The sequence below is a fragment of the Cetorhinus maximus genome, chromosome 1 (assembly GCF_964194155.1).
Source record: "Cetorhinus maximus chromosome 1, sCetMax3.hap1.1, whole genome shotgun sequence".
Lineage (NCBI taxonomy): Eukaryota > Metazoa > Chordata > Chondrichthyes > Lamniformes > Cetorhinidae > Cetorhinus > Cetorhinus maximus.
Genome location: NC_135879.1, coordinates 25,934,116 through 25,958,790, shown reverse-complemented (window position 1 = coordinate 25,958,790; position 24,675 = coordinate 25,934,116). Strand labels below are relative to the sequence as shown.

General features: G+C 45.2%; 1 protein-coding gene across 2 annotated transcripts in view; it reads right to left on the bottom strand.

The window, feature by feature from the left end:
- Window positions 1-24,675, bottom strand: part of slc7a11 (solute carrier family 7 member 11) — a 209,194-nt gene that overhangs the window by 144,747 nt on the left and 39,772 nt on the right. For both annotated transcript variants that reach the window (XM_078538653.1, XM_078538643.1), the window contains exon 3: window positions 12,283-12,398. In XM_078538653.1, coding sequence (XP_078394779.1) covers window positions 12,283-12,398 — 116 coding nt within the window. The remainder of the gene's footprint in view (window positions 1-12,282; window positions 12,399-24,675) is intronic.

The window sequence follows — 24,675 nt, the reverse complement described above, 5'->3', positions numbered from 1 at the left end:
CACAGGGCAGAATTCCATAATTGGTAAATTGAAATTCGGCCAAAAGGTGGAAATTTCTCATTAAAAAACACAGCTATTCTTCAATACATCAAATTATTAATTGCCATTATGTAACAGAATGATAATCTTGCAAAAATGGACTTTTGCAGCAACACACAGTTGATTCCTTTTTCTTTCTGTTTTTCATTATAATCTGACTATGACAAATTCAGCATTAAGCACAGTTTGTAGCTCTGCAGCATAACAATTTACTTGTAGGTAACTTCAAGTAAACTCTTTTACTATTGAATTGTCATGTTGGTTTTTGTAGGACCTAACTGTGTGAGACCAGGTTAGACAGAAGTGTCACCAGACAAGTGATTTGTGAGCAACTGTCAAGGACTTATGATAATTAGTTGGATCAGGGAAAATGCCCTCTGCAAACCAATGAATAAACTGCATTGTTTGCTTGTGACTGCGACCTGTAAAGCTGTTTAGAAAGGAAATTCCACCAATTTTAGACTTCCTGTGGCAGCAGAAATGCAAATTGTTAAAATCAGCAGCTTAGCTGGAAAACCGTACTGTAAGGAGATCGAAAAGGGAAATGTAAAGCATGGTTACTTCTCTGGCAATGGGTATTTTCATCACTAAATGCTTTGTAGGGTTGAGAATGGGAGTTATGAATTTTAGGAAGAGCTAATAAAAGACATTAACAGGTATCAGTGATGCAGTGTGATGTAAGACAGCGTTTACAGGCTTTATAGGACCCTTTAAATGTTGGTCATGTGTCACGGGTTCCCACTAGTCTCAGATTCCAAAGCATGTCACCACAGGTTGCCAATCAGCTGTACAGATGCCACGTATGGAGTCAAAGGAAGAGTGCAAACAGCTGGGCAGTTCTTAGTGATGCATTACATTTAGACAAGAGCAAACATTGCCTAAATAGCACACATTGCTGCGCAAAATGGACTCATAGTGATATATTTTCCATGTCAATGGAAAATAAAAACTCAGTGAGAAATCACTGCTGGCACAGACCAATTTCATCTCCTACATGTTTGACAGTCACTCTCTTCATCCATGCCACCAGCATTCCCTTAAGCGTAGATATGTCGAGCATTTTGTATACAGCCAATAAACTGGCACCATGTATGTGCAGAACTGAAAGAAACGTCATCTAAACAAACTACTGTGAGCGCCCGGCAGAAACTGAGAAGGTGAATTGTTAAAATCAGCCAAGTTACTTACCTGCCAGAAAATCAGCAAGAACTCACTCTTCTGAATTTTACTCTGCTCAACTGAACAGGTGGCGAGGATACTCGATCTAAAGTCTGCAGGATCCTTCTTTGTATATGCAATCCGGGTCCCGATGATATCACCGGTACCTTTTCTTCTTTTGTTCCCAGGACGGAACTGTGTCGCTGGCAAGGCCAGTATTTCTTGCCCATCCTAATTGCCCTTGAGTGGCTTGTTTGTCCATTTCAAAGGGCAATTAAAAGGTCAATAAGATTACTGTAGGTCTGGATTCGGACATAAATCAGACTAGGTAAGGACATAGATTTCATCATGTCTGTGGATCATTTGTCCAGGCTTCTGGGTTACATTTCTGCTAGCATAACAACTATGCTACTGGATCCCCAAACATAACCGTACTGTTAATCAGTAAATTGAGAGGGCAAACTGCTGTATCTTTTCCACCAGTAGAAAACAGTGGGAAAAGGAGACTGAGTCAGATGCCAGCGAAGCCCAAATTTACTTAAGGGGCAAGCAGGAACAAAGGGGGAAGAATTTGTCCATGTAGAGCACTAGGCAGACTTATGTAGATTCCGGTAGTGCAGGCAGTGCCACAGATTGCTACCTGCACAGCTCGTGTGGTACCCTTCGCTGATACCAAAGAAGGATGGTGCAAGTGCTACGCCTTTAGCAGACAACGGTGCTGCTTCTCCCTGGGGAATCGATGTGGATTGTGTAGCATTGCTGCAAGTGGCGCTACACAAACCCATTTTTTCTCCAAGGTATTTTTCCACACTAAAGGGGGGGGGAATAGGAGGGCGGATCAAGCCAGTTGGACCTTTTGCACCTTTTAGTAACAGACTAAAAAATGGTACCAACAGTTTATAAATTTGTTCTTGCGTAAAAGGGAAGTTACTTAGCATGGAGTACCATAAAATGGAAAGGAAATACATTAAAAGACGATGCTTGTGAATTTCCATGGGGATTGCCTGGTCTCCTATCGGGACTTTAACATGAGGTCTGCAGAATCCCAGGAGAAATGGTTTAAATACTTGGAGTATTCTTGTCTCTGTATCATAAAGAGGATACAGAGGCACTGTAAAAGGCACAAAATAAATTTACTAGAATGATACCAGAACTGAGAAATTATACGTAACAGGGAAGATAGTACAGGCTGGGGTTCTTTTCACCAGACTGAGGGGCCCTTAAGATCATGACAGTTTCAACAGGGTAGATGTAAGGAATTTGTTTCCATTTGTGGGGGAGGCCAGAACTAGGGGCCTGTTGTAGAGTGGCCGAGTCACCTATTTGTAATAGAGTTGATCTGCAGACAACTTTCTAAGTGGAAACATTAGGTTTATTTACTATACAGCCAGCAGCAACTACGCGTGTGCTTTCAAGTCCATCTCTATCTCTACACTGACTGTGGAGGTAGCCCCGCGCTGCTAACACATTGGTTTACACAGATCATGTGATCTTACATCACAGGACTGTTCTTAAAGGTACATTTAACAAAACCATAATCACTACAGGGCCATAAATATGAGATAGTAACTCATAAATTCAACAGGGAATTCAGAATAAGCTTCTTCATTCAGAGTGCGGTTAGAATGTGGAACTCACTGCCACAAGAGTAGTTGAGTTAATTAGCATAAATGCTTTTAAGGGGAAGCTAAATCGGCACATGTGGAGGAAAGGAATAACAGGATATATTAATGAGGTTAGATGAAATAGGGTGGGAGGAGACTGGCATGGACTGGCATTGGGCGAAAGATACTGTTTTCCTGCGGTAAATATCTATGCAATAAACTATTTACATCTATTTACACCATTTCTCTGGGCATTCCATCAACCTCCTAACAAAGTTACAGCAGGAAGGCATGCAAAGATTGTTTCGGTCTTTTTTGATTCCAGGCATAATTCATCAACACTAAAGAAAAATGGGGTGAAATTGGTCTAGCACAGTCGTGGAAAATTGGCTCATCATAAATCGGCTGCTTGTTTTACACCATACCCAATTTCCTTTTCCATGGCTAGATTAATATGGCCCCCAAAGTCTTAGCATCAGGAACTCTCTGGCTCTATAATATTTCTGAATATATTTGTTTACACTATGAATATTGAGAATATTGGGCTGGATTTTTATGAAGTCAGGGAGACTTCGTGGAGGTGTGGAAATGCTGGACAGGACCCGATTTCGAGATCCCCAACTCCATTCCAGGAGCCCCAATTTTAACCAATGCGGGTTAAGGGCACGGGTTAGTGCAGTTGTGAGCCTTGCACTTCCGACCTGGCTGGCTCCATTGTGGGGACAGGCATTTCCTAGTTCTCTGTAATCTTCATGGAGTTGGGCCAGCTTTTAAAGGACTCATGGTTCACAACCCCATGAACCATAGTCTGGGTAAGGGAGCCTTTTGAAAGGTAAGTTCAAAAGGTCTTACCCATGCCCCCTCCATGCAAAGATATAGCCCACTACCCAACCCCTATAAATCCATGCTGTCCATGCCACTATGCCCTCCCATCCACCCCCCATGGCCCCTCAAACCTCCATGCCAAGCGATGGCACTTCCTTAATAAAAAACAGAAAATACTGGGAAAACTCAGCAGGTCTGACAACATCTGTGGAGAGAGAAACAGTTAAAGTATTGAGTCTATATGACTCTTCTTCAGAGCCCACTTCCATGCCTATTCATCCACTATACAGTCTGTACAAAACCAGTGGACCCTATAGTGGCCATAGGATGTGTGATAAAGCTTTAAAAAGCAGTCATTCATTCATAGCTTTCTACTTCCTTAAAAAAAACTCATGTCACTACAGTCCATAAGTGTGAATCATCCAGACACTTTAAAGTATCAATAGCTGAAATTGCAAACACTTGAAACCTCTTTATCTTATGTAAATAAATATTGGGCAATTGACAGAATAGATCAGAGAGCAAGAGCAGTCAATCAAGCAATGTTTTACCTGGTGTGCAGCTGTTTCATGTCTAATGGATGTTTGAACTCACAGTCAAGCCTCCTGAGGTGGCGTGAGTTGGCATGGATGGGGCATTGTGAGTGTGTGGAGGGCAGTGGCGAGGGGTAAGGGATAGAGGGCTGTTTTTTGTTTTTCTGTCATTATTACAGTTGGGATAAAGTTCCAGACGATTGAGGTGGGCCTTTTAAAAAGCTCACCTCGGCTTTGGCAGCGCCTGTGGGTGTCTCTGGTCTCTTTCTGGGGCTGCCGGGTCCGGCTAAAGTTAGCACCCTGCTGGGAATGAAAATCTGGTCTTTGCTAATGCTTTCTCCCGAGGCAAAGGGGCTGAGCTGGGAGATGTCCTGACTTCTGCTACCCGCCTCTAGAATGAAAATCCAGCGCATTGTTTCAGATAAATGGATAGGGTTATGAGAGACCTAGATTTTTGCATGCACCAGTTGAATTGTTACAATGACTGAAAATCCTGGCTGGATTAGCTGTCTGTGGATGCTAATTCTGGTCTCCTGGCATCTTTTCTGAAGCAATTTCCCCGGTGTAATCTGTAGACATTAAAAATATAACCAAAAATCAGAGAAAGAATAGGAGTAGATTGTTAAAGTTAACAACATCTCTTCACAAGTATTTGCTTTCAATAGCCAAGAATCTGTTTAAGAAAAGAAAGGAAATAATAAGATTAATTTCCACACTCATCAACTGTACCACTAAGCATTTCCCAATGCAAATGAAAAATATGACCAAAGACCTATCAAGAGCTTTAGCATGCATTCTGGGAAATCTGCCAAATTCTGCAACATGCATTTGCCTGAGCTTACCCCTTATTACCAGGAAAGGACGAAGTGTACAGAGGAGAGTGTATTTATTATATTCCAGTAATTGAATGAGATCATTTGCAAATTAAAATTATTTGTGAATTAATGTCATTCCATACTATACTATGTTTAAATACTGAATAAAATATGGCTGATCATGAATGATCATGAGGTTCAGAGTAGCTTTTCAGGTGGATGTCACGTGCATACATACAGCCTCATTGACCCCTGCCTCCAAATCACTATTGAGCAATATAGTCCATTACAGCTCAAAACCCTGACAGCTGGGAAACTTGCCAAGTTTTTTCAGGATCCTTGAGTCTACGACAAATGACCAGAGGTGAGGTGACTTGTTCAAGGGTGGAGAATCTATGCCATGTAACAGAGGAGTAATATCACAATGAGCGTCTTATGTTGGAATCCCATAGTACCAGATTAAAATAATGCAAGACCATGCAAACTGCATGTATACATTTTCAGGAACCACATAACTGAGAAAGTCAGTTTGGCATTTACCCTTGTTAGAAGTAAAGCTATGGCCTGGAAATTGGGTACACAGCACCTGTTTTCCAGGCATTTAATGGGCATTGCAAAGTGTGCAGTGAGCATGGTCAGTCTTCCCAGAAGACAGGCATATGCCAAGTTGGTTAAGGTACCTTGGAGTTACTCAGGGCTTCCTTCCAAAATGACCATAAGGCCCTCTATCTCTGCAAATGATGGACCTAACCCCTGTTTCAGACCCTTTTGAGAAACTGGATGGTGAGTGACTGCACCACACGCCATGCATGCGGAGTTCAATTTTCTTGGGCCTAAACAACCATGCCAGCAGTCCTAAAGGAGAACGCTGGAAGCTGCCACCAACATATCAAGTTTAAAAAAGTTATTTTACTGTATGATCCTTCTGGCTCAATGAATTTTTTATTCTTCCATGGGATCTGGGGGTCGCTGGCACAACCAGTATTTGTTGTCCATCTCTAATTGAGGTCGTGGTGGTGAGCCACCTTTCTGACCCATTGCAGTCTATACGGTGCAGGTGCACCCGCAGTGCCGGTAGCAAGGGAAGTTTAAACTGTGTGCTGCTGCCAGCCACTGCTTGTGCCCTTCCTGATCTCATTCTCCCACAAGGAACTTACCACAGATCCAGTTCTGGCATCTCTGCCGACCATCTTTCCCCTCCCCCTTAACAACTTCCTCCCCCAGCATGTGACTGATGTTCAGTGAACTAATTTCTATGTCTATAGGCGGAACTTTCCACTGGTGGGATTTTATGGTCCTGCCGAAGTCAATGGGCTTTTGAACGGCTCGCCGCACTGTCCCCCCACCGCTACAGGGCCGTAAAATTCTGCCCTCTGTCTATTACAAGGTTATCAGATATTGTTTTCCAAATTTCTCACGTTATATTTTACAGCATGTTATGTTTGCTACAGCATATTCACTGCTTACCTGCAGCGAACCAGGTTGACTGCATTACATAAAGACAAAGAGGTGAGTGTAAATGTTACAAATCTGAGGTGTAATCCTTGGGTTCATTTGGCATCATAAAGCAAAGCATTGAAGTTCATCTGGAGCCTAACATGGAATTTGCAAATGCCTGCATTATAATGTACAGCACACGTCTATATGACTCATTGGTAGCTTCTGAACCGCAAGATTATAGGTTCAGGCCATGCTCCAGAGTGTATAGTTGAGGATGGCTCTTCTGTGCAACACTGATAGAGTGCTGCGTTATCAGAGGTGCCATCTTTCAGATGAGCTATTAAACCGACCTGCCTGCTGCTCAGGTAGATGTAAAAGATCCTGCAACTCCATTCAAGTAAAAGCAGGGGAAATTGTCTTGACTATCATTTATCTTTCAACCTAGTGTAGATGATCTGTCCTTTATTTCATTGTCGTTCACTGTAATTGGCTTCTGCAGTTCTTACACTACAACAGCAACTACACTTCAAAAGTACTTCATTGGCTATAATACACTTTGAGAAGTTTTGAGGTTGTGGGAGGCACAATGTAAATGCAAGTCTTTACTTGTTCCTCCAGATTTTCCTTTCGGCGTAAATATACTAGAAAATGTATCACTCGTGCTGATTAGCAGGTAAAATCACTTTTCTCACTATTATTAATGTGGGTGATGATGAAAAAACCTCAAGAGGAGCAGTGAAAGAGTTTGGAATGACCCACACATTCTGACGTTGATTCGAAAGTGAAAAACACATTCATCAGTCAGAGGGAAGACATAATCCTGCTGGTATCCTATGAACACCATCTCCAGGGACATGATGCAGGTAGGCTTTGGTTAGCTTTTTATGTTTTGATTCAAACTGCCCTGTGTTCTTAAAGCTGTTGTGATGATCTGTTTTCTTTACACAAAGGGTTTGGATGTGAGAGCAGCCTGATACAGAGGATAGAAGCTATTATCGTATTATGTCAGAGGAGGGCTGATCTTCACTATCAATCGGTCCTAATTTGCTTTGCGTTGCTCTGAGGCCCAATTAAATTTCAAGTGCAAATAATACTTCATTCTCCTGTTGTAACCTCAGCTGAGTAATGATGCACACATCCCAGGTGCAAACTCACATAGGTTTAGGGACGACACCACTGGTGGGAGAGGAACATTGTATATAAGTGAAATTTAAAGGGATGAGCTCAATTAAAGAGATGTACTACAAGGTGGGGAGTGGGGGGACCAAAATGTTAAAGAGCACCTGGTGAGCATTAAGAGTCATCTCAACCTGTCAGTCGTGTTTTCCAAGGCTGAAAATACAGGAAATGAGAAGTGGCGAGCAAGAGGAATGGAAAAGGAAAGGTTCCCCAAGCGCTAGCGTGAGTCTGAAGGCAAGTGACAGTGTAATGCAGCATTGGGCATACTCTGTGATGACTGCTGAAGTTGAAGTGGTGGTGCTGTATGTGATGTTTCCCTCTGCACCGTTCCATGAGCCAGCACTACAGCGTGCCAGAGAGAAAGTGTAACTAAGTTGCAGGCCGCAGCTGACTGTTGCTGTCTCTGCGTGTGCCAGCCCTTCGCTGCGTGGCAGCCACAGGCGCCCTTGCAGCAGATGGCACTGCTCAGCATCTGCTCCCTTGGCTGACCCAGGCCTTGAGAAGGCAGATTCCCACAGTCGCTCCGAGGTAAGTTTTCAGGGCCTGCAGGATGGTTGCTGACATCTTGGCAGGTGAGGCCAAGCAGGCGACACTGGTTTCCGATGACCTAATGGTGACAAGGGTCTGCTGATACAGTCAACCTCGAGAAAAGAATCCCATTTATATCTCATTGAAACATATATAGGTTTCTGAGAGAGCTTGGCACTGTTGACAATGAGAGGCTGTTTCTGCTGGTTTCCCCTGGGAGTCAATCAGATCAGCCATGATTTTATTAAATGGCGGACAGACCCAATGGGCAGAATGGCCTACTCCTGCTTCCAATTCATGTGTTCGTATGCTTTGAACATCAAGAACTAGGGAGCATTGTCTCAGGATAAAAGGTCACCTGCATAGGATAGCAATGAAGAGAAATCCTTCACACGGAGACTTGTGAATCTTTGGGATTCTCTAGCCCGCATGGAAGGCTGAGACCAATAGGTTTTCGGACTGGAATTTTCCAGCCCCGTTGGAGTTGGGCGTCATGGTGGGTGGGGCGGGGGCATTTCCGCATCTGGGGCAGAAATTAGTTTCACTGGCGGGAAAACAAGCAGACCCAGAAACCACCCGGACAAGTGTGACATGCAGAAGTCGGGACTTACCCTTGGGGCCTTGCTCAGATCGCAGACATCCGAGGAGCAGGAGATGCTGGAGCCCTACAGCTACCAGACCCTGGAGGAACACATACATCACATACCGGGTGGATTCTCATGGACATGGCTCCATCATGAAGCAGCTCACGGAAGCTGGGAGGTCTCTGCTGATGCTTCCAGTCTGCTTCAGAACATCACGGTCTTAGCCACGAGCTGCTATGGATGATCGGCAAGGAGTGGGAAGGGGAAGGTCCAGTTGTGAGTGGGAGAGGAAGGTGTACCGGGGCCGGGTGGAAGAGGAAGGTCTAGGTTTGACTGGGAGAGGAAGGTGTGCCAGGGTGGGTGAGGTTGAGAAGGGGGAGATGAAGGTATCGGGGGTGGTGAGGTTAGGAGGGACAGGGACAAAGTTGTCGGGGGGTTGGGGGGGGCAGGATTGAGGTCAGAAGGGGGGTAACAAAGGTGTCAGGGAGATGAGGTTGGGAGGGAATGACAAAGGTGTCGGGGTGAGGTTGGTAGTGGGGGATAAAGGTGTTGGGAGGTGAGTTTGGGAGAGGAGGAGGGAGTATGGGGAGGAGGAGTTAATGGGGAGAATGCAGCAAGTGGGGAAGTAGGTGTAAGGATGGAGGAAGATGTAAGGGTGGGAGTTCGGAGGGGGGAAGGACTTCGAAGGGTGAATATGTTCGGGGGGGGGTGCGAAGGTGTCTGTAAGGAGGATGGAGTAAGGGTGGAGGATAGAGTAAGGGTGGAGGAGGGGGTAAGTGGGTGCGGAGGTGGATGTCCAGGTGAATGTGCAAGAGAAGGCTTGATGGAGAGAATGACTGCCTGCTTGGAAGTGAACTGAGGGTGGGTGTGCTAGGAGAGGATGAGAGGGGGCAGAGGGAGCCGGAAGGGTGGGAGGGTGAGGGTGCATTGGTAGCAGCAGAAGGGATGGCAAGGGTGGTTGGCAGGGACTCGGAGGCAGACATGGACTCTGAGCCTGGGAAGGAGGAGGTCAATATGGATGGGAGTGGGATTCTCAGGAAGGTAGGGAATGTATAAGTTCACCTGGACATCCTGGAAAGACAAGGGTTCAGGTTCGTAGGTGAAAGTGGGGAGGTGGAAGGTGATGCTGGGGAGGGGGGTCAACAGCGATGGGCAAAGGACATGGGTGACTGGGGGAGGGTAAAGGATGGGGGAGCTAACAGTATACTTCACTACTACCACGGTTGTCGAGATAGAAAGTGAGCGGAGCCTCATGTTGGATGGGCATAGCTGCTGAATGGCAGTGTGATCAATGGGTGGGCGGAGATGCAGGTCAGCTGAGATGGACAACTGAAAGATAACCCCAGCAGGCAGCATTGAAAATGCATGGGACAGTGAGATGAGTGTGATAAATGAAGGCTCTGTGTGGGTGGGAGGCTGCTTGCACAGGTGGCCCAAAGGGGCTTCAGTAAATTTGGGGGCTGCCATCTTCTTTGCTTTCGGGGCCATCTGTCGCCTGGAGCAGTCCTGGTCTGTAGACATGAAGTAGGCTGCACTCTGTTGTACTTTAAATATGGTGTCCAGAGAGAGAAAGCGCTGCAGTCAAGGCGAAAATTCGAACCCGCCCACCAGCAATCTGGAGTGTTTCCTGTGGAAGCATTATTAATGAGGCGGGATGCGCTGGAAATGGGATGATATGGTGTGAAAACACACCATTGCGACCAGCGGATAAAACATCTGTTTTCACGCCCATTACCGCACTTTGTGCGAATCTAGGATGATTCCGGCCTTGGGCTCTAAGAGAATCAAGGGTTCTGGGAATCAAGCACAAAAGTAGAGTTGAAGATCAGGCATGATCTTATTAAATTGCAGAGTAGGCCCCAGGGGCTAATTGGTCTACTCCTGCTCCTTTTCATTATGTTCTTCTCCTGCACTAGCACAAACCTGATAAATTGAGGTACAGTGCCTCTGTAGGTGCAGAGATGTGGGTGTTGGTAAAAAAGCCCAGAGCACCTTTTGAACGTCCTAAACTGCCTGGCATCCTTCTGTAGATCCTCCACTTCCTCTAAACACAACACAGATTGCCAAACTATTGATCCCAATAATGGGAGCTCAGGGCAAACAAATAGGATAGCAATCACATGAAAACACAAAGACTCATGAAAGCCTACCTGGCAAGTGGAGAAAGGCAAAATAAAAATACAAGAAAGGCCTTTAAAAGCATGAAATATATATCCATAACACCTGCAGGCCTGTTAAAGGTTCTCCCAACAATCACTGCAGCTGTGGTCTCTTTATTGCCCAGTTACATTGTTTTGTTTGGTGCTCAGGGTTTAATTTTGACCTAATCCACCCAGCAGCAACAGGGAAGATTTGGGCTGGGCACTTGTTATACAGCCCACTCATTACTCTTCATTGAGTTCAACTGGAAAGGGGTAAAATGGGAGGCTGATCCCTATTTACCTGTTCCTACTGGGCAGGTCAGATTAACATTATTCCCTTTATATCTGAAAACAGTAAAGTGCCTTTCCTGCTTTTTTTAAATTGGTTAATGAAGCCTCTAGCTGCTTCCACTTGGAGCTTCAGAAGTCCAGCCCTGTCATAACCAAAAGTGTCAATATGACCCAAGATCAACAACAATGGACTGAATTTTAGTTCCAAGGTCCCAATCCCAAGGCCAGGCTGAATTCTGGGTCGGGAACCTGGAAGTGGCCATGGTGGGGCCCTGGAAGAGATTTTCAAGGAGGCCGGCAGCCAGGAAGACCAATGGAAGCGCCCAAGGCTCTAGGGCACATGGCAACCCCACCAGGAGAGGTGGATACTGTCACGGGGACCATGAGAGCACCTCAAGAGGACTTATGAATCGATAAAAATATCCTGTTACCTCTGCTGACAGGCCGTTATTGCAGATGGGAAACCCCTCCACAGGATGACCTGTAGCTGTGGTTGTGCTTTGAGGATCCATGTTAGGCTGCTTTGTATGGTGCACCTCTGGACAGCTCCCACACCCACACCCCAGCCTGACACCAGGTGCCCAGCACCATTTTACCTATGGGTTTCAGCCACATGGGGGGCGGCAGGGCCTGTCCAGCGCCTGGAAGATCCAGGCGGTGTGCGAACAGTGCCCTCTACTGAGATTTTAATTGGCCTAATCAGATAACCGTTGAGAAGAGAACACAATTTCGGCCATTGTTGTTGAACTTGGAGCGCCTCCACATCACCCCTTGCCCAGAAGCCACTTCCCAGCAAATAGGCCAGAGGCAGGAACATAACAGCAGGCTGACATGGTGGCAGGTAGCGAGAAACCTGCCAGCACGCATGCCTTCTATACCCACCTCTGCCTTGGGATGAAAATTTAGCCCAATGTTTCACAACTGATCTTTAACTGTCCAGTTAGTATGACAGATCAGGTGTTACGGAGATGAAAATCAGACAATTTAAATTTATTGCTTCTTGGGACATTGTACAACTATTTTCCGTGCTATTTTAGTCCACAGTAGAATGCAGTAAAATTCCCCCTTTGGTATATATTAAAATTATGTAACTGAAGAATGGGTAAAAATTATAGCTTCACGAAACACAATGCAAGGAAACTTACTGATTCCAATGGTGGTGACCATCTTGATGGCAATTTCCGGGACTCCACATGGCATAAAAATTGGCTCCAGTATATATTGGCCAAAGGCCAAGGATATCACAGCAGTAGCTGCAGGGCTGTACAAAAAGAAATACAATAGCATTAGCTGCTGTGTCCTCAGATGATATGTAACCATGAAAGCGCCAAAAGATCCTTGTATTCCATAGCCTTTTCCCAGAGACACTCTGAACAGAAGGATGACAAACAAAGTGCTTTAGCAATTTCAAGGTAACACAGAGAACAGAAGTTGTGAAATCGGAACATGGGAAGGCAGGGGACAAGAAAAGACCACTTGGCCTCTTTGACACATTCTTTCTACGGACTGTACAATTCATATTTTCATGGAGTCTCTCCAACACATCCTGAGGAAAGGCTCTCCAAAGTTGTTTTTTTTCCCCCCTATATTCTCTTAGCATGTTAAATCAATCAATACTTGGAACTTGCTATAAATATTCCTAAATGATGGGACTTTTGACTGGGAGCGTACATTTAGAAAATTAGGCCTAAAAACTTGATCTCACCGTGCATGATCAAAGGCCCAAATCTGCCACCTTAGAATCCATTGTGGTAAGCATGTGCACACTCATTCCATGTTGGAATACACCATCCACAATAGTGGGGCACCAGTTGTATTAAAAAGCCTCTTTGCATGTCATAATGAAAGACAGAGGTTACATTTTAGTGTGAAGGGAGAGCAGAGACTAAAGTGACTGGTGAAAACAACTGCAGTTTCCAAAAGGAAAAAAAAAACAGTTTGAACCAGTGCTCTTGTTTCCCAGTTTTTGCTATTTTAAGGTGTACAAGGCCAGATTGGACCAGTATTCTTATTTCCCAGTTTTTACTGTCTTTTCGTTTTGGGTTGTCATGCAGACTGTGAGATCAAAGTAAGAAAGGGAGTAAAAGCTTAAGGTGTGAAGAAGCCCTACACCACATCCCCTCCCACAATGTTACTCGCCACAACAATGACTCTCCCCCTGCACGTGATGCCCGGCACATCTTGTTTCACAGAGGATCAGGTGTGACCATGGACTCAGCCTGTTTTGGTCGCATCTAATTGTCACAAGGTGGGTGTGACCATCCATTGCAAGAAAGAAGTATGTTAGTGATATTGTTCTGAGGTATTTAGAGGCTGTGCCTGTCATAGTCAAATAGTTTGTCTGTAGTGTGCAAGGTGTGAGATCTATAGGCATATACGGGTTGCAATAGCAGTGAAAGTAAGAAGTGGAAGTGTGTGAGGGAAGGAGGGTAAGGAAGTGAAATGATGTGTGATGGTTGCAGGTGAGTAATGGGAATGGGGGAGGGGAGTATTGTGAGCAATGACGATTAAGGTTTTGCAGTTGTGAGGAGAGAGTAAGAAGGCAATATTCTTACTTAACAACTCTGATGAGGTCATTGGACTATTTTCTATATTACAGCCATGCTCAGGGAACTAAGCTCCTGGAAATAGCCTCGCCAGTGAACTTTCCCCACCAGCAGTGAGATGTTGCCTCGAGGGGGAAATCTCATTCCTTCTGTCCACTGTCTGGATCAGGGCCTTTAATGTTAACTGTGCCTCACCTGGTAGCACTCTTTCCTTGGAGTCAGAAGGTTGTGAGATCAAGTCCCATTCCAGGACATGACCACAAACATTAAGGCTGATACTCCAATGCAATACTGAGGTCCTATCTTTCAGATGTGATGTTAAACTGAGGCCCATCTGCCCTCTCTGGTGGATTTGAAAGGTCCCTTGATACTATTTTGAAAAAGAGAAGGGGAGTTATCCCTGATGCGTTGGCTGAAATGTATCCCTCAATCAACATCACAAAAACAGATGACCTGGTCATTGTCACACTGCAGCTTTTGGGAGCTTGCTGCATGCAAATTGACTGCTGTGTTTCTTACATTACAATAGGTAACTATCCTTCAAAAGTACTTCATTTGTTGTAAAGTGATTTCTGACATTTTGTGGTCATGAAAGGTGCTAAATGAATGCTTTTTCTTTTCAATGATGCATCAGGGAACCTGAGAGCCCTCAGGGCCACATCCAGCCATTATTCAATTTGTGAAATTTTCCTGAAGTCTGCAGCCAAAGCGCAAACCTCTTCAAGAGGTGCTAGCTGCCTTTATGCAGAATCAATCCTATCCAACCAGCACTTCCTCATTCCCCCCACCAAACAGGCAGGGAGCCAATGGAGATCTTCCTCCCACAGCTTCCAACTTGATAGTCGCCCAACCTCGGACGGCCCGCTTCTACCTCCTACCCAAAATCCACAAACAGAACTGTCCTGGCAGACCGATCGTGTCAGCCTGTTCCTGCCCCACGGAACTCATTTCTCGTTATCTTGACTCCCTTCTCTCTCCCCTTGTCCAGTCCCTTCCCACCTACATCCGTGATTCCTCTGACACCTTACGTCACATCAACAATTTCCAGTTCCCTGGCCCCAACCGCTTCCTCTTCACCATGGATGTCCAATCCCTCTACACCTCCATCCCCCACCAGGATGGTCTGAGGGCCCTTAGCTTCTTCCTTGAACAGAGGCCCCAACAATCCCCATCCACCACTACTCTCCTCCGTCTGGCTGAACTTGTTCTCACACTGAACAATTTCTCCTTTAACTCCTCTCACTTCCTCCAAATAAAAGGTGTGGCTATGGGTACCCGCATGGGCCCCAGCTATGCCTGTCTCTTTATGGGGTATGTGGAACATTCCTTGTTCCAGTCCTACTCCGGCCCCCTCCCACAACTCTTTCTCCGGTACATCGATGATTACTTCGGTGCTGCTTCATGCTCTCGTCGCGACCTGGAAAAATTTATTAATTTTGCTTCCAATCTCCACCCCTCCATCATCTTCACATGGTCCATCTCTGACACTTCTCTTCCCTTCCTTGACCTCTCTGTCTCAATTTCTGATGATAGACTGTCCACCAATATCCATTACAAGCCTACCGACTCCCACAGCTACCTCGACTACAGCTCCTCACACCCCGCTTCCTGTAAAGACTCCATCCCATTCTCTCAGTTCCTTCGCCTCCGTCGCATCTGTTCTGATGACGCTACCTTCAAAAACAGCTCCTCGGACATGTCCTCCTTCTTCCTTAACCGAGGTTTTCCATCCATGGTCGTTGACAGGGCCCTCAACCGTGTCCGGCCCATATCCCGCGCATCCTCCCTCACGCCTTCTCCTCCTTCCCAGAAACATGATAGGGTCCCCCTTGTCCTCACTTATCACCCCACCAGCCTCCGCATTCAAAGGATCATCCTCCACCATTTCCGCCAACTCCAGCATGATGCCACCACCAAACACATCTTCCCGTCACCCCCCTTGACGGCATTCCGTAGGGATCGTTCCCTCCGGGACACCCTGGTCCACTCCTCCATCACCCCCTACTCCTCAACCCCCACTTATGGCACCTCCCCATGCCCACGCAGAAGATGCAACACATGCCCCTTCACTTCCTCTCTCCTCACCGTCCAAGGGCCCAAACACTCCTTTCAAGTGAAGCAGCATTTCACTTGCATTTCCCCTAACTTAGTCTACTGCATTCGTTGCTCCCAATGCGGTCTCCTCTACATTGGAGAGACCAAACGCAAACTGGGCGACCGTTTTGCGGAACACCTGCGGTCTGTCCGCAAGAAAGACCCAAACCTCCCTGTCGCTTGCCATTTTAACACTCCACCCTGTTCTCTTGCCCACATGTCTGTCCTTGGCTTGCTGCATTGTTCCAGTGAAGCCCAACGCAAACTGGAGGAACAGCACCTCATCTTCCGACTAGGCACTTTACAGCCTTCTGGGCTGAATATTGAATTCAACAACTTTAGATCTTAAACTCCCCCTCCCCCCATCCCCACCCCGTTTCTTTTCTCCCCCCCCCACCCGCCTTTTTTTTCAATAATTTATATAGATTCTTCTTTCCCCACCTATTTCCATTATTTTTAAATCTAAAACTAAAACCTTTAGTCTTTCCACCCCACCCCCACTAGAGCTGTACTTTGAATATCCTGTCTTGCATTCTTAATTAGCACTTTTCTCAGACAAAGACCACCACCTTCAACACCTCTTTGACCCTTTTGTCTCTGACATCTTTTGATTATCTGCTCACACCACACCCTCAATGTGTCTCTTCCCCCCCACCCACCTTAAACCAATTTATATTTCTCCCTTGTTGAAACTATGCTTCAGTTCTGCTGAAGGGCCATGAGGGCTCGAAACGTTGACTGATTTCTTCTCTGCCGATGCTGCCAGACTTGCTGAGTTTTTCCAGGTAATTCTGTTTTTATTTTGTTTTGGATTTCCAGCATCCGCAGTAGCTTTTAGCTTTTTGTTTTTAGCCAATGAGTAATGCTGGTTCCATGCCTGAGTCAAGCAAACAAACTGTAAGAACCAATGTTATGTGGTCCCTTTCACCTTGGGAACACCTTTCCCACCAGCTGCCTGTTTTCGGCTGCAATCTAATTTCTAAGCCTTGGCCCTCATATTAGTCACTTTAGGTTGAATGTGCTTCGAGGTATTAACAAAAGTGTGTTAATGCATGACTTTGCATAGTTCCTAAAGGCATGCCCTTTGATCAGTAGCTGATTTAATTGTACAATGGTGCAGTGTGGTGTGGTACAAAGCGGTTTTTATGCAGCATTATCATAAGTTTAATTAAGTTTAATGATCTTTTGTATAATTGGGATTTTAAAAGAGATTTTGCTCTAAAGTTAAAGCTCCTAGAAAGAAAAGCCCCAAAAAAGGAAAATAAATGACTGAAAAATCAGTCTGCTCGATATCTGCCACTTCTGGTGAAATTTTAAAAAAAGCACTTGGATGATTGGTCACATTGCAGCCAGGTGCTATTCTAGCAAGCAGGGACTGGCATCCTCCCAGTTCTGGGTGTCCATCTCAGTGCAACAATATTATTGGAAATTTGAGAACCAGGTAACTTTGGTTAATGTTTTATGAAGAGGGGTGTAACTTTCAAATCATTGTAGCAAAATGGAGTGCAACTTCTTCAATTCCCCAAGGGATCCCTTGTCATCAACCTAGAATTCCATAGGCACTCTGCCAGTGCCACGTGTATCACTGATACACTGTACACCAAACAGCTGTGGGCCCTGACAACTACCGTAGCGACGCTGACATCTAAAGAAGCGATCATGTTGTCTAAATGCCAGACTGATGTTTATAGTGCTTCTAAGACCCATTAAACAAACTACTTAGCTACATGGTAAGAATGCTGCTGGTCACCAGAAGAGCCTGTCAGGACAAAGCGTGAAACAAGAGTTTGCAGCACCAGGTTTGTTCCACAGTGGCAGTGGCAAAGTAATTCTAGAAACAAGAAGATAAAGACCTGTAGTCAAATATTCCAATTACATTGGATTTATGCCCTCGAGCTGGCACTTGCATCGTTTTTATTATTCTTTCATGGGATGTGGGCGTCTCTGGCTAGTCCAACATTAATTGCCCATCTCTAACTACCCTTGAGAAGGTGGTGGTGAGCCACCTTCTTGAACTGCTGCAGCCCATATAGCGTAGGAGCACCCACAGTGCTGTTAGGGAATGAGTTCCAAGGTTTTGACCCAGCGACAGTGAAGGAACGGCGATATAGTTCTAAGTCAGGGTGGTGCATGGCTTGGAGGGGAACTTGCTGCTTGTGGTGTTCCCATGTATCTGCTGCCCCTGTCTTTCTAGGTGGTAGAGGTTGCGGGTTTGGGAGGTGCTGTCGAAGGAGCCATGGTGAGTTGCTGCAATGCATTTTGTAGATGGTTCACACTGCTGCCACTGTGCACCGGTGGTGGAGAAAGTGAATGTTGAAGGTGATGGATGAGGTGCCAGTCAAGTGGGCTGCTTTGTCCTGAATGGTGTCCAGCTTCTTGAGTGCTGTTAGAACTGTGTGTAGTTCAGACTCAGGAGAAGTCTGTTGTTATAAATACCTAGTTCAAAGTGCAATTCAGGGAAAATTTCACCTTGAGCTTCAACGCGATTGGTTTATGCACAGTGGCCAGGATTTTCCGGTCATCGGGCGGGCTCAGCGAGTGGACCCGGGAGCGGTCGGGAAGCCGCCCGCCACCCACAATCGGGCTCCAACTGCGATTACGCGCCGGGTGGCCAATTAACGGCCAGCCTGCGTGAAACACCCACTGCCGCGCTCAGCACTGCCGGGGTGGGGGGCAGGAGGAGTGCAGAAATTGGCGCATGCGTGGGAGTGCCTGCAGTAAAAGCACCCTGGGACACAGAGCTGCCTCAGGGAGCGGAGGAATTTTGAAAATAAAGAATTTAAAAATGTTAATAACATGTCCCCTCATGTGACCCTGTCGCATGGGCAGGGACATGTTAGAGATTAGTTTGAAAAACATTTATTTTCTTTCAGCCGCTGATTGAAACCTCATCCCGCCCCGTGGATGAGGTTTCGCAAAAAATCCAAAGGCCACTTGGCCGACCGAAATGTCGCTCGAGTGCGCGCAAGCGCCTGCCCGACGAGCGCAATATCCTGCCCAGTGTTTACTGAAGTCTGGATGGGTTGCTGGGAAATCCATGGGATCTGCCTTGATCGCATCTGCCACTTATTGAACAATGTGGTTTGTTCAACCACAATTTGCCTGTTAATTCACATGCACCTCATCTTAATCCTGAATGCTAGAGTATAAGTTAGATATTGTAATTTTGTTTTTATCTTTCTGACCTTGTAAAGTTTATTTTTACTTGTTCAAAACCTGTTGAATCTTGTGGCTTTATTCTCTTAGCAAGAGTACTACAAAAGTAGGGAGGTCATGTTGGAGTTGTATAGAACCTTGGTGAGGCCACAGCTGGTGTACTGTGTGCAGTTCTGGTCACCACATTACAGGAAGGATGTGATTGCACTGGAGGGGGTGCAGAGGAGGTTCACCAGGATGTTGCCTGGGCTGAAACATTTAAGTTATGAAGTGAGGCTGGATAGACTTGGGTTGTTTTTGTTGGAGCAGAGAAGACTGAGGGGCAACCTGATCGAGGTGTACGAGATTATGAGGGGCATGAGCAGGGTGGATAGGGAGCAGCTGTTCCCCTTAGTTGAAGGTTCAGTCATGAGGGGACACAAGTTCAAGGTGAGGGGCAGGAGCTTTAGGGGGGATGTGAGGAAAAACTTTTTTACCCAGAGGGTGGTGACGGTTTGGAATGCGCTGCCTGGGCGAGTGGTGGAGGCGGGTTGCCTCACACCCTGATGAACTCGTCATAACATTCAAGGCTATGGGCCAGGTGCTGATAAATGGGATTAGGTAGGTAGGTCAGGTGTTTCTCACGTGTCAGTGCAGACTCGATGGGCCGAAGGGCCTCTTCTGCACTGTGTGATTCTGTGAGTCAATAGCAAACTTTGTCTACTTTAAACCATAAGTTCTTGGTCCCTAACTAGGTCGTACCAAAAAACTTGGGGGTCTGTTCAAGGATCATAACAGTGGTGATGCTCTGGAGTGCCGACATCATTTGGGTCAGCTCTGTTCAATATCCATTGGCACTTCTGTATTGCAAATGCTGCGTAAAACAGGAGGAGCGCTTGGAAATGAGAGTGAAATAAAGCAAAGTTTAGTTACAACAGCAGGCTGGTGGAGCAGCAGGTAAATAGCAAAATTCTCGACTCGGTAAGCTGATTGTCAGGCAACTGGGCTGGATATTTGTGTGCCATTTGGGACCACTTTGTGAGAATGCCTTCCACTGGGTGAGTTGCAGAGGGGATCAAAGCAAAGAAAGGATTCTAAACCGAAAAAGAGCACACAATTTCAATAAGAGATGGACCCCCCATGTGGATGAGTTTCAGCAAAGGACAGAGCAGGAGAGAGACTGCTGGATTCCCATCAAAAGAGGCTCAAAAGGTACGCCTTATGCCACGTGAAAGGAGGTGGCAGCGACAATGAATATCGCCTCCCTCACCCTCAGGATTGCAGACCAATGGTACAAGAAGTTTAATAACCCGAAGATGGCCAGAATGCCAACCAAGCAGCCACAGTCTCTGTCTTTCCTTGGTTAAAATGCCATCGGGATCCTACCTAAATCACAGGACCATGATTACTATGTATTATTGAGGCTCCAGTTTAATCAGGTGGGCACCTCAGCCACCAACAAAGACTGCAATTTAAAACTCCTGCAGGTGAGAATGGGAATGCAAATAGAGCTGTTCAATCTTAATCTGCCTTGTTTCTGCAAGGTGAAGGGAATTAGAGTTCCCCCTGGTTAGACTTTAATCCTCTCAGCAGGCTGATTTTGTACTGCTGCTAATTTAACAGCTACCAAAAGTCTAATTCTAAATTATATAGAATTACTTAGAATTGCATAGAACTTCAGCTCAATTGATCCATGCCAGTGTTTATGTTCCAAAACGAGCCTCCCTCCACCAATTCGTCTAACTTTATTAGCATGATCTTCAGCACTAGAAGCATTTGCAGTATCATAGAATCATTAGGGGAGGATTTTTCCCTCATCGGCCGGGCTCGGCAGGACGATCGGGAAGCCGACCGCCGCCCACGATTGGGGCTGGGCCGCGATTTCACACTGGCGGGCCAATTAAGGCACAGAGCTGCCTCAGGGAGGTGAAGAGTTTAAAACATTAAAAATAAAGATTTTTGAAGTGTTACAAAACATGTCCCCTGTTGTGACTGTTGCATGAGCAGGGACATGTTATTAATGAAATGTTTCAATTTTTCTTTAATTTTTAATAGCTGTCGGAAACCTCATCCCGCCCGTGGATGAGGCTTCCTAATAAGTGTAAAGGTGGCTCCGCCTTTTCGCCTGCCCGCCAACCCTCGGGATGCTCGCCCGACATCATTGCGTGCCATTTTACACTCAGTCAGGTTGGGCACGTGCCTGCCCGACAAGCATCATATTCTGGCCATAGAGTACAGAAGGAAACCATTTGGCCCATTGAGTCTGTTGTCACGAAAGTATTATAATTCTCCTGATGTTATTGTGATTTGGTGTAAAAGTAGGTTAATAGTGGGGTTTGGATAGTTTCTCTGTTTGTGTGTGGGGGGGATTTGATTGAGTTGGAGACAGCTGGTCTGGAGGCTTTGATCCATCAAAAGAACCTAGGTTTGAAATGCTAAATATGTAAAAATGGCTGAAGTCTTAGCATGTGAGGTGAAGAGAATTTGCATTTTTAGATAAATCAGGGTAGTTTGAATTTCAAAGAGATGGTAGAATGTTTACACCTAGACAGAGAAGCTAGGCCAAGCAGTGTGTTTATTTTTCCCAAAGGTTACTGATAATATTAGCACCATGAAAAGATATATATCATGAGAAAAGTAAAGTTCCAAAGATATATGGGAACAATGGGACTTACATTAAAAGGGAGAACCATGTATAAAGGTGAATGAGGCTGTGTGTTAGGGAAGGCATTGAAAAATCTGCCAGAAGTGTGAAAAGCCTCCAGTATTTGTGCATTAAGGCTGCTGTCTACATAAACCGAAGTTGGGAAAAGCCACTTTGAATTCTACCATCCAAGGTATTGTGGTGACTTGCCTGGATCTATTTAAAACCTATTTATTTTTTTACTGTTGTCTTAATGGGGGTGTAACTGGAAGCCAGATTAATTAGGGGTTTTAGGAGTAGTAGTAATTTATAGACCTATGAATGTATTTGAAATATTTTCTTTTGTTAATAAATGTTTAATTTAGTTTTCTGAAAAAGATCTCTAAAGTCTTGCTGGACTTGTTACTATTGAATTCAGGGCGCGCATCTCGAAATAAATACAAATTGCAAAACCGTTGTGATAGCAGGATTGAGCTCCCCTCATGGATTCGATCTGCTTGGCACACATAATCTGCCAAGTCATAACACTGAAGGAGCAATTCACCTAGTGCCACTCCCCTTTCCCTTCCCTGGTTATACCCACAAATTTCCCCAGGGCTCATTCTGATTTTGGCAGAAGCCCAGTTTACGCAGTCTATCTGGGATTTTGGTTTATCTTCCATTGAAGTTAGATGGTTGATTGAGAAGAAACCACCAACAAAATTTCAGGCGTACATCTCTCAGTCCCCGAAGTGCACTATTGTGAACCACATGACCACCAATAAAGGGCAAGTTATTTCACAAGCTATTCTACCTGAGAATACTGCGGTGAAAATCTGCTGAATGCTTGCATGTCACAACTGCAAGTTTATTCTTGCTGTTTCTGAATCATCCAGCTACATATCTGTCTTATTGTCTCTGCACTGATTTTGGTAATTCTACTTTCACACAATTGTTAAGCAACTACTGGTGCTGACAGACCTCTAGCAATTGAAGCTGGTGCAGTGTTTAGTTACCTTTCTGGTGCAGCCAATGCAAATCTGATACCAATATTGGACAGTGTGAGTGAGTTGGCTTTTGTCAGTTCAAGTTCAATTTCAAACTGTAGATTTATGGCAAAGCTGTATTTACTTCTGATCCTCTGTTATTTATTTAACCAATAAACTACCAGCTGTTATGGCACAGCCGATGGTAAATGCTGAGTTGTTCAAATCCCAAAGGGAAACTTGAAATGACTGTCATAACTTGTTTTGCAATTTGTATAAATTTTGAGATGCATGTCATGAATTCAGGAGTAACAAGAACACCAAGTCTTATAGGTATTTGTAAAACTAGATTAAACATTTATTAATAAGGGAAATGACATGCATATGTCTACAAATTACTACTACACAAACTTCTAAATCCGCTACTTAATCTGACTCCAAGGGCAGAATCTTCCAGCTGGCGTGCAGGTGGCAGAGTCTGCACACAAGCACTTAAAATGTCGTGCGAGCATCCCGATGTCAGCGTGCGGCATTGCAATATTTCGGTCAGCCATTAACTCTCCAATCAACAAGGATTTTGAGGGGCCCATGTGAACTTCAGCTCGGTGCATGGGCCCAACGGGCAGGCAGGTAAGTGAATTTTTTACAAACCTCATCCAGTGGCGGGATGAGGTTTGATATCGGAATTAAAAAATTGTTATAAAGTTTTTGTGTATTGCATTAACATGTCCCATCTTGTGTGACATTTTCACATGAGGGGGACATGTTAATGATTTTTTTTATTTTTCTATTTTTAAAGTTTCACTGCCTTTCAGCGATCTCCCTGAGGCAGCACTTTGCCTCAGGCAGGTGTGCGCTCTTTCGCACGCAGTTGGCATAGCGCTTCCCGTCGGGCGACACACTGGGCAGCCTTAATTGGCCCGCCCACTCAAAATGGCGGCGGGGCCTGTTTCAGCGGCGGGGATCAGCTGCCCACCCGCCGCCGAGTCGGTCGGACCCGCCTGCCCATCAAGGGCAAAATTCTGCCCCAAGTTACACTTTCATCAAGGCACATAGATTTCAAAAGACCCAGGCAAAGAAACATGATACCCTGACAATCCAATTCAAAGTGAGTTTCCTTAACTTCAGTTCTTTGCAGACAGTGACTTTAGGTGTAGATGCTGAAGGCTTTTCACACTTGTTAAATCCTAAAATGCCTACCCTTACACATAGCCTTCACTCCTTTATACATATTTTCCCCTTCGAATACAAATTCCCATTGGTTCATTATGTCTTTGGGCTTTTCCTTTCTGATAATAAAAATCTCTCGTAGTACTAAGTTTTACCAGTAATCTTTGGGAAAAATAAACATATTGTTTCTAAACTTCACCTGGCTAGGCGGCACATTTTACTCCCTCTTTTGAAAACAATCTAGCCTGGTTTATTTAAAAATACAAATGTTCCCTTGACAAATATGTTTACCTACTTAACATTTCAAACCTAGGTCATCTTCTACCACGTCAAAGCCTTTAGACCAGCCTCCTTTAATCCAATTAAGTCTCTCACACACACACACACACACACACACACGCAGACATATATAGACACAGATACCACTATTTTACAATAAATTCCAATAACATTATGAGGATTATTATATCTTCCTGACACCATCTACTAACTATTTGCAAACATAATGACAAAATCTTATCCGGGGCTGAGAGCGGGGGTTTAGGATGGTTGGGAGGTCAAATATCACTTAGAAACCTGGAATATCTTAAGCACATCTGTACATTGCTTATAAATGTAGCCACCCCATTATCATTCCAGTTCTGGGTTTGGGGTCCAATGAGTAGCAGCAGTCATGATGAGGATCCACATGATGCTACCCAGTATTTAAAGGGACAATCCAAAGATGCAGTTTGAAGGTGTTAGAGTTCAAGAGAAGAGAGGAGGTGGATGAGGACGGAAGTGAGATGTGCAAAGGTTGCACCCCATTTCAAAGATACGTCTCTGGGTGTTCTGCTCTGGGCTGTGAGGGGTAGGAGGGCGATACAATTCCCCAGGAATGGGAGGAAGAAACGTTTATTGGAAACCAAGAAGCAGTAGTTGGATGTTTCTAAGGAGGTCATCAGCAGAAATGCAGTGCTGCACTCCTGAATACAAAGCAAGAAG